This window comes from Myodes glareolus, chromosome 7 (genome assembly GCF_982192425.1).
Source record: "Myodes glareolus chromosome 7, mMyoGla1.1, whole genome shotgun sequence".
Taxonomy (NCBI): Eukaryota; Metazoa; Chordata; class Mammalia; order Rodentia; family Cricetidae; genus Myodes; species Myodes glareolus.
In genome coordinates, this window is record NC_142032.1 from 78,451,228 (window position 1) to 78,467,234 (window position 16,007).

Below are 16,007 nucleotides of genomic sequence, written 5' to 3' on the forward strand. Positions count from 1 at the left end.
ATTTTGTGCATCCATAAAGAAAAATGCAACCATCATGGTGCATGCAAGAAAACAGACACATCTGAGAATGCTGAGAGAAACAAGCAAGACTAAGACAAATGCTGTATGTTTCCTCAAATATGGAGCCTAAACCTCACATTACATATGGGGGTGCACTTATATTAAAAAAAACTAGAAAGGGAATAGCTGGAGGGAAGGGAGAGATCTTAAGATGGGGAAAGAAGCATAATGGAACACTTGAAATAGGGCAGCAGAAGTGTCTTAACTGGGAGAAGAAAGGAAGCTAACTAGGGAGGGTGAAGAGAGGGATGGTAGGGGCGGGGATGGCTGGGAACAAGGGTAATGATGTGTGTATGAAGTTGCCTTAATGACACCCGTTGCTTTGTATTCTAACTTAAGAAATAAAGTGAAGGAAGGAAAATGAGAACAAGAAGTCCCTGAAGCTCGAGGGCTTTTCAGCCAATGGCATGCATGGCTACCTGGGCCTTAGTTCAAGTACACAAGCTACAGGATGGCTGTCTAGTGACTCAGGCACCACTACTCACAGATTTAGGTGTGACAAGGACATTGAGGGTGTGTTTGCCTTTTCAAGTGCTTCCTGTTTAGAGGTATGCACAGAAGTCTTTCAAGATGACATTACGGTTGGACAGGAAGCTGTCAGGGTTTCTGTGTGGTGGCGAGTGGATGACAGGGATGGGAACCCTGGGCAGGTGTGGGTTTCTCCTGCAGTTGGCTGGGAGCAGCTTGTAGGCTCAGGTCTAGGTCCCCCAGTTGACCTGTCATGATCTACAGACCAGCGTGGCCCCAAGCAGTCAGTGACAGGAGGGGAGGAAGGCCATAGTAAAGAGTCATCTTAAAGAGACAAGAGGACACAGCCAGGACAAGGGGGTGCAGTGTGATCACCCTACTCCCAAACTGTAATCATGGGGATTATTGACACAGTTCTATGGATGAAGAAACTCAGGCACAGGCGATGCCCAACTCAGCAGTTAAAGTGCCGGGCTCGAGTGTTCAAATCCTGACTCCGCTTAACTAGGCTGGGTACCTGTGACCACTTTCTGACTTCAGCTTCCTCCTCTATACAGAGGGATAACAATAATGATTCTTAGCCTGTGTCTGTGTCTTTCATGGATGGACATCTGTAATCTACTGACAGCCCAGTGACTGGCACATAACGCCCCAAAATGCCACTTGCACTGCTGGTTATGTTGTCCTCACTGTGACAGTTGTGAGGTTTGGGAACTTAAAACAGAACAGAGATCTGAACTCCCATCCCTTAAACTCTCCTTGACTCTGAATTAATTCACATAGCTGTTATACTGGCTGGTTCTGTGTGTCAACCTGACACAAGCTAGATCCCTCAGAGAGGAAGGAGCCTCAGTTGAGGAAATGCCCCCATGAGATACAGTCGTAAGACATTTTCTCAATTAGTGATCAATGGGGGAGAGCCCAGTCCACTATTTGGGATGTCATTCCCGGACTGGTGGTCCTGCACTCTATAAGAAAGCAGGCTGAGCAAGCCAGGGGAAGCAAGCCAGTAAGCAGCACCCTTCTATGGCTTCTGCATCAGTTCCCACCTCCAGGCTCCTGTCCTGTTTGAGTTCCTGCTCTGACTTCCTTTGATGATGAACAGCAATTTGGAAGTGTAAGCCAAAAAAATCCTTTCCTCCCCAACTTGCTTTTGGTCATGGTGTTTCTTTGCAGCAACAGAAACCCTAACTAAGACAGCTGTCCAGAGCAGGAGGCCAAGTGCCAGTGTCTGAGTGACAGGTATCTGTGGATAGATACTATAAAAAGCTGTCCATTCACTCTGGTCATGCTCTCTGGAAAGTGGAGGAAGAAGAGAAGACATAGTGGCCCACAGAGAATTTGTTTTCACTTTCCAGTTTACAGAGGGGAGAGGCCTAGGGCAGGCATGTGCAAAAGCAGAGCGGGTCACACCAGGGCCAAGGGACTGTGGCTGAGGGAGGCGCTAGCTGATGACAGTGTGCTACCACAGCACACAGCATCTGCGGATACACCAGTCTGACTTTGCAACCTGCCTGCCCCTCAACAGGACTCGGCCTGTGGAAAGGGTCACCTCTACTTCTTTTGGCCACATGCCTTCCCAGGCAGTGTCTGGTGTGTGCCCAATGCCTGGGATACAGAGCATGACCTTTGACCCTGACTGCCACAGTCACGCTTCTGCTACTCACTTGTCTAGGGTCCGCGAGTCGTCTGTGTATTCTGGCAGGTCATTTAAGTCTCTAGGAGAGGCAGAGAGCTGGTGTGGGTAGATGGGCAGGGCCTGGCCATCCTTGCCCACTACTTCCAGGCCAGTGAGCCCTATGTAGTGCAGGTCCCCCCAGGAGGCTGTGAAGTTTAGTCGGAGGCCTGTGAGGGAAAGAAAGCAGCCAGTTACCACCAGAGGCTCTGGAACCAGAAGGAAGCTGTCACTCAGCCTCTCCACTCTCCCCTCATAAACCTTCTCTCTCAGGGGTCCTCAGGCCCCAACCACCACCTACTCAGGGCATACTGACACATATGGCTGAACCACCTCACACCATGCTTTGTATCGTTAGCCCCCTCACGCTGTTTCACAGTGAGGTGTTCCTCTCCTGGCTTCCAACTCCCCCAGGCCTCCTCATGCATCAGGGACTCTCAGTTCTACCCAGATGGTCAATCAACTGTTCATTTTCCTATGTCTTTCTTTCACCGCAAGGCCTTTGCACACGCCATCCTCTGGACTGGGCTTGTTTCAGGCGCCAGGCCAGTGCTGCACTTACAGCCTGTTGTCTCTCTGCACACTTCCTCGACCAAACTCTGGAGGTCACACTACTTAGTAAATGCCCATGTGACTTGCCAGGTAGCTGACTCCTTAAGGGAACGACCCCACTTGTGTCTCTAGACTATTGTGTACCCAGGTACTGGCACAGTGCCTGGCATATAGTAGAGAATCAGTGCCAAACGAATGCCTGAAAGTAACTCAATGAGACAGTCACACCAGGAAGCCCTACAGCCAGAATTTGACATTTTATGCAAACGAACTCCTCCTATGAGTGCTCACTGCATTCAGGGTAGAGAAAGTGGCTGCTGACCCCATCCTTCTACCTTGTATTCCACCCTGCTTCACCTGAGACCATTTTAGGAGACCTCCTGTGGCCCTGGGACACGCATGACAGGTAACTCACTCCATTGCCCAGAAAGGTCCCCTTCTCTGGGTCTTTGGGTCACACCCTGCCACCCTGTGTTGGCTGGAGTTCCACCTTTCCCAGTAAAACAGGGCCAAGCTCAGAAGCTCTCTGACCCTGAAGGTAGTTGACCTGTATTAGTTCCTGCCTGACTTCTGAACTTCAACTCTTTGGATTCCTGAATGACAGCATGGTGGGAGGAGCTGACAGAAAGCCTGGGTCATGAGGTCCTCCACATTTCTTACAGGAGGATCTGTGAGCCCAGTGAATTTGTAGAACACTCTGGGAGTCAAGCTATAACCTCTCACCTCCCTGAACTTGACATACTGTCCTATGCCCTGTCATTTCCCGGCATCTTTTTTGTGACTCCACCTTCAAATTTCCTCTCTGCCGTGCCAAAGTCAGCTTGAACATCTAGGGGGCTAAAGAGGACATGGGTCCTAAGCAGCACTGAGTACACTGCTTGTCATGCACACATAGCCAAACAAGCTGCCTGCCACTCCAGCCTGGGGCCCTGCGCGTTCCCCACAGAGGTGGGTCAGCTTTGGCCAGCAGAGTGGGTGTGTGCACAGGAGGTTGTCTCCTCGTGCTGCCCTGCACTGCTGCCAAGGCGGCTGGGGCACCTGTTGCTCTGGCCAGTAGCAGCACAGGCAGGCAGGTGCTGGCCCCCGTGCTGGCTGTCAGAGGCATGAGCAAGCAGAGGGAAAGCACCTAAGTGCTCAGCTGAGGCGAACAGCCAGAGCATTGTGAGGACCGGTGGTGCAGAGCACTGCATCCAGGCGCAAAGGCTGACTGATGTATTCCTTCGACTGATCACGTTCAAATGTCAGCTCTCAGCCATTTTCTGACAGTGCTCCCCACTCTCCCTGCCCTTGTTCCACTTGCTTTCATCCTAACCACAAGAGGTATTCTGCATTAATGTGCTTGATTTCCCTGAGGCCAGGACTGACTGTTCTATCCCCAGAGCCTGTAACAGCAGTGCCCAACAAATAGATGCTTAATCACATTTTGTTTCTGACTGACAGAAAAGGAGGTAGGTGGTCAGTAGGTGCGTCCCCCCTAATTTACAGTGAACGGTGAACGAATACTCACTGATTGTCTGTGTACGCCAACTATGGTTTTAGAACTAGAGATGTGAGAGAAATAGCAGCAAGTCTCAGTGTGAGCCATGCTCATTCTGCAGGCCACAGACACCTGGCAAATGCTGAGTACCACAGCTGGATGCACCGCTGCCTGCCCAATCCAAATGATGGGAGGGGGTGGAGCATGCCAGAGTAGAAGCAGGGCGTTTAGGGAGGGGAGGGGGCATCTTGGCTGGGGCCTGATATCAAGAAGAGACATGCTATGCTACACTTCTAAAAGAAGAACATTCTAGACTGAGAGAACAAGTAGATCCTATATCTGAAAGCAGCTGGCCAAGGCAGGAGAGCAGTATGAGACTAAAAAAGGAGGCAGGGCTCAACCCCGTGTGGAAATTGAGATGTCCATGACATAGCAACGGGAAATTATAACGGGTTACTTGTTCTGTTTGCTTTGTTGAGATAAGATCTCCCATTGTGGTCTAGGATGGCCTCGGATCCTCCAGGTTGGGCCTCCTGAGTACTGGAATTGCAGTGTGCAGCACCATGGTGGCCTATATATGGCATCAGGGCAGCGGTGCAGGTTGGACTGGGTCTTGGAAGGACTTCAGCAGGACTGTAAAGGGAGCCAGGAAGGGAAGACACTTGGTGCTGAGAGTGACCTCATCAAAGGTGTTCACAGGGCAGCAGGGGACAGGATCAAGGTCTGTTTAGGAGGCAATGGAGCCTAATGGTTTGAATATAGAAGGATAAGGAGGGATTGATTCACGTGACAGGATGGGGTGGGGAGTGTCTGGGATGGAGAAGGCAAGGAGGTAGAGGAGGGAGTAGAATGGGAAGGGAGGAACAGGAAGAGGCAGAAATGCCTCCTCTCCCTGGTAACAAGCCTTTCCCAAGCCTGCAGTCCTTTGTGTCTGGCAAGATGCACCTGATCCCATTGATCCCAGGCTCTAAATGCAACGGCTCTTCTTGTGAGCTGATATCCATGTTCCATATTCATTTTCCTTGGGTGCATCAATTAGAATTTATACAAATGGAAATTAATTTTGTTATTTCTCTCATGCTTTGGCCCTCTTGACTTCTTCCCTATTCACTGTGGCTGATATTTGCAAAACTTCCCAAATGAGAGTCATCTGCAAATTAGCAAGTCATATATCCCCTTTCAAAGCAGGAAAGAGGATTGGCCGTTCGCCCACTGCTGCCCCTCCTCCCTGCCCCAGGACTGCTTTATTAAAGTGTATTCCACTTGCACATGTGGCTAAGCATGTGGAGGATGGAAGAGGGGTTCAGAGAAGAGATGCAGGAATCCTGGGATTCTAGGCCCCAGAGGGAGGGAATGACACAGTGGAGAGCCCTCAACACTCTCCTAACAGGTACAAAGATCAAAGGTCACAGTGCTCCATCCCAGGGCCAACCTCAGTCACGGCAATGGCATTTCTGAGAAAGACTGGGTTGGTTCAGTGCAAAGGACATTGGTAAACAGTCTTTAGGGATAAATTAGCAGGCAGATAGAACAGTGGTGGCTTCTGCCTGGCAGCACCTTCACCTGCCTTCCTCCTCCAGGGAAAATACTGGCTTAGTCAGGTTGTCTAGGCAGCTGACCACTCTTAACCAGGCTGCAGGGACAGCCAATAACCCAAGTTTGGCCAGATATGGTTTCCGTATCTCCTACCTTTCTACCTCCACCATGGTAAACCACATAATTGATTTATGAACAGGCCTGAGACATATGCTAAACTCAGAGACTTAATTCTGGAGCTATATCTGCTGGGCAATAGAAGTGGCTTTTTCTCTGGGGTTGCTAGTAATGGCTGGATGTGAGCACAAAGCTCCTACACAAAGGCTCTGGTGCATGGCCCTTCCATGAGCCCTTGGTGCACAGCCCCCCATGGAAAAGAACAGGAAGCAAAACCTGGTGCATGGCCCTCCCATGATCCCCTGGTGCATAGCCTTCCCATGATCCCCTGGTGCTTGACTCCCAAGGAGAAGAATAGGAAGCAAACCCTGGTGCATGGCCCCCCCATGAGCCTTTAGTGCACTGCCGGCCCCCATGGAGAAGAACAGGAAGCAAACGGGGTAGAAAAACAGAGATACAGCAAGTCTCCATGGTGTGTCATTTCTCTGCCTACATCCAGTTGCCTAAGAAACTAGTGACCCTAACTTCTAGGTGCATCAACTAATAGATTTGCTGAATTCAGTTTGAGCTCAATTCAGTTTGAGCTCAATTTCCATTGCTGGTGTGTGTGTGTGTGTGTGTGTGTGTGTGTGTGTGTGTGTGCGCGCGCGCGCGCGTATGTGCGCGTGTGTATGTGTGTGTGCACGTGCAGGTGGAAGGAAGCCAATGGACAACCTTGGGTGTCACTGGGACCTGGGACACACCCATTAGGAGAGTCCCAGATTCATTTGTTTCCATCCTGTCAACACTGGGATTGCAGGTGTGCACTGCTATGCCTGACTTTATATGGGTGCAGGGAACTGAATTCACGGGGCCTTCCAGCTTATATGCCAAATGAGACATATCCTTGCCCTTTACATATTTCTTTGTTTATTCATTTATTCAGGCAAGCTCTCCCCCCTAGAACACAGGCTGGCTTTGAACTCAGGTGTTCCTGCCCTGCCTCTCAAGTGCAAGAATTATAGCTCTTTAGTCTGTTAGTCCAAAGTAATTCAGTGATCTAGAATGGAAAGAGCTATAATGATTCAAAATCAGTCACCTTTTTTCTGTCTTAAAGACCATGTTTTCCTTTTGGGTGGGCAAGGGATGGGGCAGGTTCTCACTGAAGACAATAGGAAAGCGGTTGCAGAAGAGCCAGCAGGAAGAGGTCCAATGTGCACTAGGCACCACCCAGACCCTTCCCCACTTCCTTCCATGAGCTAATGGCTATGCGACCTATGACACGAGGACATAGGGGCATGAAGACTAAGCAATCACTAACTCAGGACATCACCAGTAGCCACCGCAGGTTCTGGGAACATCTAGCTGCTGAGGCCACCTTTGCCGTCTGTCCAGGCCTGCCTGCCCCTCAGTGTGGGGATGGAAGGCTCCAGCCATCCTCCATTAGAGCTACCTTAGAGACTCCATATTCAGATCACATGGATTGAGCAGGCAGGGAGCCAGAAGAGAAGACAGGAAAATCTGCCACCCACTAAGGTGGAAGGGGAGGGGCCGGGCCAGGCTGGGCAGACTGGGACCTGGAAGTGTGAGACTGCTTCTGAAGAAGTGGGGTGGGTCATGGCTCCTGTTTTCCCGAGATAAACTGAAAGGTGACACAGCAGCAGGGAGGGCAGGGAAGAACAGGGAGACAAGACAGCGGGAGTGAGCATGCGGAGAGCCTGTTAACAGGACCCTGGGGGAGGCAGGGAGGTCGGAGGCTGCAGGCAGCCGTGACCCTGGCTTGGAGCCTCCCTAGACAACAAGGCTGATGTGGATGTGACTGAACTAAGAGGAACTGAAAGGAAGGAAGGGAGAGGCCAGGAGCCTGTTGAGATATACTCAGGCTGCTGCGGCCTCAGGTTTCAATCTGGTAAATTAGCCAACACTTCATAATCGGCCTAAAATCATGGATTACAGAGGACCTGGCCTTGGGCCTTGTGAAAACACCTTCTCACCCACACCCCTACACACATGCAGCCTGCTTTGCTTTGTGTAAGTGCTGAGCTGTGGCTAAGTTCCAGAACAGCTCCACCTATTGAGCCTGCAGCAGCCTGGGGCCACCAGGCTTATGTCCATACCCCCAGTGAGCACATAGATGGCCTGGGTACAAAATGCCACAGTGACCCTCTGCTAGTGCAAAGGGGTCCCTGCCAGGGACCCACGACAGTACTCACATAACCCGAAGAAGATGCCTGGCTCTGGTGTGGTGACTTCAGAGACAGGGGAACTGGTTTGTAGCTCTAGCCCTTGTACCTACAGGATGGTTGGGGAGAAACACAGAGAAAAGATGTTTTAGTGGTACTCATACAGTTCCTTTACCAGATTCATTGCCCACTCCATGTCCAGGAAATCCCTGGATTTGTTTTTGTATGTCTTGCCTTCCTATGACAAGGTATGTGGGTATCTAGAGCCTGGGACTACATCTCTACCACAGCTCTGACTGGCAGCTGAAGGGTGATGCTACACCGGGGTCTTCAGACTTTCTTAGAGTCTCTTGTGGACTCCTATGTGTGTTGAGTGAAAGAGTTGACAGAATAAAAGGATAGAGGATGGGAGAGGGAGGAAGATGGGGAGAGGGAGGGACTTGGGGAAGGAGGGAGACAAGGAATCAGGGAAGGAGGGGAAGAAAGGAGAAGGAAAGATGGAAGAGGAGAAGGGAGGATGGACAGTGAAGGAGAAAAGGAGAGGTAAGAGAAGGAAGAGGAAGAGATGGGGAAGAAGAGAGGTGGAAGGAAAGGAAGAAGAAAGATGGAGGAAGGAAGGGAGATAGGGAGAGGGGAGGAAGGAAGAGAAGGGGAGAAGGGAGATAGAGAGAAAGAAGAGGTTGAAAGGAGGAAGGAAGGGAAGCAAAAGGAAGAAAGATGGCCTCAAACCCTAGCAAGTGGTCCCTCACTTTGGCAGTTCAGAATTGGCATCTCAGGGGTGAGCTGAGACCCCTGTATTGTTAGAGTTTCCACTTGATCCCCAGGGGCAACCAGGATGAACAGTCGTGTCTACTGATAGGTCACAGTGGGCTGCTACACTCTGCTTGAGGTCTCCATGTAAGATTGATTGCTTTTTATTTAACATTAATTCTCCTGGGCAAAGAAGCCTCCAGTGCTTCAGACAGGAATGGTGTAGGGCAAAGAAAGCAAGAAGTTTGTCTTTCCTAGAACCAAACGAACCCTCTGGCCTTGCAGGTCAGGACCATCAACAGGTTCCCCTGCGCCTTGACATTTGGAAAACACTGGGCAGAAAAAAGGCTTCAGGTCAACTCCATGGAGCCCATGGGTCAAGAGCAGACTGTGTCATGCTTTGTGGCCCAGGGAAGGGTTGGAACATTTTAATTAATTGCCACGTTTAAATTGAGATAAAACCCAGATTTCTGGCTTCTCTCGGAGAACAAGCAGCAGTGGACGATGAGCTGTCTGTGCAGAGCCGCGCTCCTTTCTCAGGCTCCTGCTCATTGCCCTCTTACCCCATGCCTGTCTGGCCCTGCAGCTGCAGCCGCACTGCACTGGGAGGCAGTCTGTGCCAGCCACAGCTTCCCTCACACACTTCTGTGGTCACCCGGCTCCCCGGCTTTCTGGTTGTCCCACCTTCCCACTCCTCTTTCTCTTCGTTACAAGAAGACCCTCCCCTGAGACCCTGGGGCTTTTCCATTTTCTTCAGTGGACCCTGACAAGGGCTCACTGTTGCCCATTTTCTTTGGCATTGTGCACTCAGGTTCTAACTCTGACACCTTCACAGTATACCCTCAGTTAAGATACTCAATCCATTACCTCAGCAGAAATATAACAGTCCCTACTTGAGGGCCATCATGGGGTCAGGCTTGCAAAGCCTATATCACTAGTGATGTGCTTGGGCAGTCACAGTTATGCTTACTGCTTTATGCTTATAAATGGCTCTAGAGGTAGAACCTAGGCCTAAAGCATGCCAGACAAGTACTTTTTCAACAAACTACATCTGGACCTTCTTTGTGCTTTTGGAGACAGAAGTTCTATAACCTAGCCAGGCCAGTCTGGAATCCATTCTATAACCGACTTGCCTTGAGCCTGTGAATGGCTGGTTTCCAGGCCTGTACTAACAGGCTCAGTTCTGGCCATTGTTTTAACTGCAAGGCTGCCTCCTGTAGGCGTTTCTGTTCTACTCACAATGGTGAGTGATCAGAAGTCACCCCAAGCACACCCATCTGCCTGCAGGGCTGCCAACCTCTATATTATACATGCATGCATGTGCGCATGTACACGCACGCATACACACAAACACAGAGACAGACAGACAGACAGACAGACACACACACACACACGGCACTGAGCGCAACATCCAGCCTGTAATTCCTGGCTTTGATGAAAATTTTAATCCTTACTTCACTTTAGTTTAAAAAAATAATAAATAATTAGAGAGTGAAATATGAAATGCTGAATAGAAAATGAAATAGAAAATCGGGGACTGTCAAGGCAGTGACCCTAGCAGGGTAAAGGACATCTGTTTTACTTTCCCTCCCTGCACTGAGTTAGGAGCAGCAATCCACTCAGGAGCTGTCCTAGCACTTGGGAAGCTAAGGCAGGAAGACGGTAAGTTCAAGGCCAGACTGTGCTGCATGGTGAGACCTTGCCCCAAACAACAAAAGGGATCCATTTAGGGGTACTCCCCAGCCCCACTCCAGCCCTACCTGGTCCTGGGCACCCAAGCCAGCCTGTGTGAAAGGCCGCTCGTCCTGACCATCACTGTCGGCAGTGCTGGGCCTCTTCAGTGCCTCTTCTGGCTGAAAGCCACACAGGCTCTCAGCATCCATGTCAAACGTCTCATCCAAGCAGAATATGGCCTCCAGGATGTCCTCATCCGTGGTGAAAAGGATAGTGTCTCCAAAGTGCTCGGGGGCTGGGCACATCACCAAGAAGAGAGAAGGTTGAGCTGACCTAGGCCCCAGGGATCTGCTATCCAGAACATGTTCTGATCACAAGCAGCTGACAGTTCCTGGTGTGAGCCACCAGCTCAGTCCCTGCATTTACCAAGCTGAGAGCCACACTGATCTACTGTTGGGGCCTCATGGAATGAGAATCTTTGTCATCTGTCACCGAATAAGTCCCTGGCATGTGAGAGGCACTAGATGTCCAACCCAGATTCCAGAGCCTGTTTCTGCAATGCTGGGGATGGACCCCAGGGACTTATACATGCTACGCAAGAGATCTACAATAACCTATATAGTCACAGAGTCCCCTTGCTTTAAATCTTGAGACAGTCTTGCTAAGAAACCCGGAGTGCCCTTGAACTCAGTCTATAATCCACATGGGCTGGAGCCTATGGAGAAGTGGGATTTCAAACAGCGTGTATGGGGAAGGTGGGTAGTCTCAGGGTGATTTTGTCATCTGTGCATAACCCTAGTGCTGGGATTGCAGGTATACACTGCTTAGCCTGGCTTCCTGCAGGCCCTTTTACGAAGCACTTCCCCTACAAGGTATAGGAATTATGCTCCCAACCTTGGGAGCTGGGTTCCATGACTGGCTGGCCCATGGCCTTCCTAAATGTCCCACCCCTTTGCCTTAAGGCAAGAAAGATGCTACAGTTCATGACTCTGACTTGCAGAAAAGCTCCTTCTCAGGTTCAGAATCCTGGTCCCTAGACAGACACTTGGTGTTAGGAGGTCAGCTCTGGCCCACCCATGCTGGAGGAGGTGAGAGGTCACCATGTCTGTGAGGAGGACTTCATCTGTCCTAAGCTAGCTCATGAGTTTCCCCTCCATGCCTCAGTGAGCAGCAAACAAGGACTTCTGAAACATCCCCACAGATATACTGTACCTCCCATCAGGGTTCCTGAGGCTTTGGCAATTTCTCCGTCAAAGATGCACTGAGTATCCAACAGCATAGTGATGTCCTTCACACCACGGAAGGAGTGTATTCGAGACTTATTGTAATTCCAAATCCTAATCAGGGCGACTTGGCAAGGGTGCATGAACTCGATGGAGATGGAGTGAGTCATGCCTGGTGTGAAGGGGGCCAGCCAGACGTGCATGTCATCCTGGGTCCTGTTCACTCCATCTATGAGGTTGGAGACTACACGTGGGTCTTTCCCATAAGCTGGTAAAATATTGATGTCAGGGGGGTCTGCTGTAATGCTGGAAATCTGTACTGGCTCCCCTGTGGAGCTGAATATCTCTATGCCATTGAGGCCAACGTAGTGCCTGTCTCCCCAGGTGGACTTGATGTCAATGACCAAGTGCTGTCCATAAGGGAGGACTGGGATTTTAAATTCACTGTCATCATCTGTCTCTATGGAGGGTTCCGGCTCCTCCTTCCTGCACGGGCCTGGGGGCTCCTCACACCGGCTGCTCCTCTGCTGCTTCAGGAACTCATCTAGGATGTCCCCCTGTGGCTCCAGGGCGGAGATGCGGCCCCGGTGGGCACGGTCGAAGGCAGTGAGGGAGTCCCAGGATGCATGCAGCGCATGCTCTTTCTCACCGCACAACTGCAACCAAGAAAGTGTCCCCGTGGCCTGGGTGTCCTCTGAAAGAGAGAACACAGGGATGGGTAGCATCCCGTTAGTGTCACACCCTGAAAACTGCCTTCTGCAATGGCTCTCAGCTGCCCTGGCTGACCCATGGCCTGAGGGGCCCTTGTGACATTTGTGGGCCAAGGCTTCAGGAGTGGTAAGGGTGGAGCATGGCTTCCAGTCCCACGTGACCGGCAGTGTTGGCCTTGGAATCTAGACTCTCACTTCAGAAAAGACAGGCATTTTTAATAGGCCTTGAACTTTCTAGGAGTACAGTTATTATACGAATCAGAAGAAGGGCTGAGTTAGAATCTTGAATGTTCTAATCTTGAAGGCTGGTATGTTGCAGGCTTGTACTCCACACTGCAGCACTACAGGGAGGGGGTGGAGCCGTTAGGAGGTGGGACCATGTACCTGAAAGGGACTCTGGATGTTGGTCTCTGTTCTTCCTTTCTTTGCTTTCCAGTAACCCGAGGTGAGCAGCTTCCATCAACCACATGCTGCCACCAATGCATGCTGCCTCACTGCAAGCCCAAAGCAACACGGCCAAATACTTCAGGCCTGGAGGCTTTGAAACTGTGAGCCCTAATAAACCCATCCTTTTTGAAGTTGTCTGTCTCAGATACGATGACAGGAAGCTGACCCAGGAAGGCTACTTCAGTGCTGGGAACCCTACCAGAAGTCACTTTGAAACTAACATAGCCAAGGAAACATCATCGCCCCAGGGTCTGAGTTGGTCACAGTGTGGGCTGCAGGGCACTGAAGGCTGACCTAGTCACGTGACTCTGACAGCACTACCAGGCATTACTTAACAGCAGGAAGGATGTACAAGAACGGATGTTAAATCTGCAATCCCAGCACTTGTCTGTGGAGATCGGAGGACCGCAATTCAAGGCAGTCACCTTCACCAAGTGCATTAAAGGGTGAGGAATCTGCCTGCTCCCACACACGGAACAAAGCCCGAGTCCTGAGCAGAGTCCTCTGAGGGAGGCTCTGACAACCCTCTCGGAATCTAGGAGCCCAGTGTAAACTCCTCAGTGGTCCATCCTGGCCCCCAAGCACAGCAGTGATCATCACCCACCATTCTGAGTGGGCAGAGGCATGCAGCACTGCCATTTGATGTTGCTTTCATACTGGGCAGTGCCTGTACTCCACTTCCTGCCTGCTTCCGTCAATTATCTCCTCTCTAGAATCTTCCAACACTGCTTCCTCCAGTGCTTCCTGTGGCTTGCTCTGCCTGAAGACACGCATAAATCTCTGCTGCCTAGAAAAGAGAACCTGCCAGATCCCTTGGCTTCCTCCCATCATGCACTGTCCTCCCTTTTCTATGCAGACACCCTACTTCCTGGTTTAACAGCGGCCTTTCAACCCCACTCCAAACGCAGCCTCCCTTCTTTGGGAACAAGCCTCAGCTTTCTGGAGACCCTCCCACTTGTCAGCCCTCCACACTGAAGCTAAGGGGACTGTCATTCCCCTGCCTGAGCCAGACTGATGGGCTATAGAGTGAAATTGTGAGGGCCCATTTAACTGTGGGGAACCTGCTTAAAATTGACACCAACTTCAGAGCAGGAGCCAAAAGATATAGAGACACCCTGATGGCCTTATCTGAGCTCCTGCATCCACCCATTCCTGAGAGTAGACCCCTGGTGGCTTTTTGCACTTTGGATGCCTAAGACACCTATGGTTCTCAGAACTCCCATTGATGTGACTTTCTACGAGAGACATAGACTTCTCAGTCTTTTGTAGGTCTTCACTTCAAGCATGGCATCCCAGACAAACCTCCTGCATTTGGTAGTCCCTGTCCCAGTGGTTTAGGAGACATACCAATTCAGCTTTATATCTCCTGACCCAGAGAGCTAGCTAGATAGCTTTTCTCTTTCCTCTTTCTTTCCTTCCTTCCTTCTTTCTTTCTTTTCTTTCTCTCTCTCTCTCTCTCTCTCTCTTTCCTTTCTTTCTTTCTCTCTCCCTCCCTCCCTCTCTCTTTCTTTCTCTTCCTTCTTTCCTTCCTTTCTTTCCTTTCCTTCCTTCCTTTCTCCTGTTCTCTCTTTTTCTGAGATGGGGGGCGGGTCTCACTACATAGCTCAGGTTGACCTCAAATTTGTGATCTTCCTGCTCCAGTCTCCAGGATTTCAGGAACACAGGTATGCACACCATACCCAGCCTACCCACAGCCTCTTATCACAGTAGTGCCACCCTCTTTCTGCAAAGTCTAGGAGTACCTGAGACTCACTTGATCCTTGGTTCCCTCTGGCCTTGTTCTAACCCAGTCATCACTCTCAGCCCCCATGGGTCTCCCAGCTCCCACATGGGCACTGCCCAACCTTAGATTCACTTCTGCAAGGGACCCTCAATTCTAGCAATAAGACCACTGGGCTCCTTGCTGGTGGCAGATAGGACAGGCACAGGAGAACCCAGGCTGATCTGAGGGCACTAAAGGCAATAAGCCGGTGTCAACCAGCCTCTCTGTCCCGGCAAACACTTCCACATGCTATCTGTATGTGGTCTAATCACTTCAACACTCTAAGCCATGAGCCTACAGCAGAGTCTGTCACATGCCATTCGCATTGCCAAATCATTTCTTATACCAAGAATAAAAACAACCTTGCTGAGGTCCACAAGACTCTGAAGTGGCTTCTGAGTTCTACAGCCTCCATCTCCCTCAGCACCACCCCGCTCTGCTCTGCCCCACCAGATGTCTGTCCAAGGACATCAGGAGTCTTCTTCAGTGGGGCTCTGTCCTTCTGTGACCTCTGCTGGGAGAGTTCTTCCTCCAGTTGATCACTTCCTTCTAGTGACCCCTGCCACTTCATCCTCACTCCCTGCTGTGCCCCACCGCTACACACAGATAGCACTAGGTGCTAGAAATACCTAGGAAGTATTTGCTGGGACAGGAAGGCCTGTCGACAACAGCTTCTTGCTTCCAGTCCCCCAGATCAGCCTGAAGGCTGTCACCTGCAGGTTCTCCCTCTCATGCCCTGTCCCCTTCTTCCTATCTGCCTCCAATAAAGAGCCCAGAAGTCCCCCACATTATCTCCTCTCCAGGGCTGGTGTGACAGGTGGCAGAAGGAGCTCTAGCACGGGCTGTCATCACATGGGTCCCTGTGATCTGAATTCCTCTGACTGAAAGCAATGGCAGGGTTGGCCTGCAAGCATGCCAGGAGACACTAAGCACCACACATCAGGAACTTGGCCGGCGTGCCTGTCAGGGAGCAGGGACTTGGCATTTCTTCTGAGTCTGCCTTCCAGACTCTTCTCTGAGTCACATACTTGGTTCTAAAAGGAGAGGTGTAGACTTTCTCCTGGCCCTCTTGGGTGTGAAGGCAGCTGGACATCCGTGTATCTCCCTGTGTTTGCTGGGAAATACTCTGGTCTACTGCTTGGGACTAAGTTAAGGTTTGGTCTGTCGCTGCTGACAATCCTATCCTAAACCTGCTAGACAAGAAGTTTCTTTTTTCTTTTTTGTGGTACCTGATGAAACCCAGGGCCTTGCACACATTAAACATACACTGTCTCATTAAGCCATGTCCCCAGCCCCAACCTTAAACCCAATGGGCAGCAGAAAGCAGTAGTGTCCATCTGCAATCTGGAAGGACCCCTGATGATGACATGACAGGATCCAAGGCGCCAAAGCCT

The 16,007-nt window shown here is 50.7% G+C and overlaps 1 protein-coding gene across 6 annotated transcripts in view; it reads right to left on the reverse strand.

Annotated features, from left to right (window-relative positions):
* Positions 1–16,007, reverse strand: part of Katnip (katanin interacting protein) — a 172,329-nt gene that overhangs the window by 12,349 nt on the left and 143,973 nt on the right. For all 6 annotated transcript variants that reach the window (XM_048460577.3, XM_048460573.3, XM_085693049.2 and 3 more), the window contains 4 exons: positions 11,684–12,388; positions 10,558–10,766; positions 8,078–8,156; positions 2,196–2,373 (listed from right to left, as the gene is read on the reverse strand). In XM_048460577.3, coding sequence (XP_048316534.3) covers positions 2,196–2,373; positions 8,078–8,156; positions 10,558–10,766; positions 11,684–12,388 — 1,171 coding nt within the window. The remainder of the gene's footprint in view (positions 1–2,195; positions 2,374–8,077; positions 8,157–10,557; positions 10,767–11,683; positions 12,389–16,007) is intronic.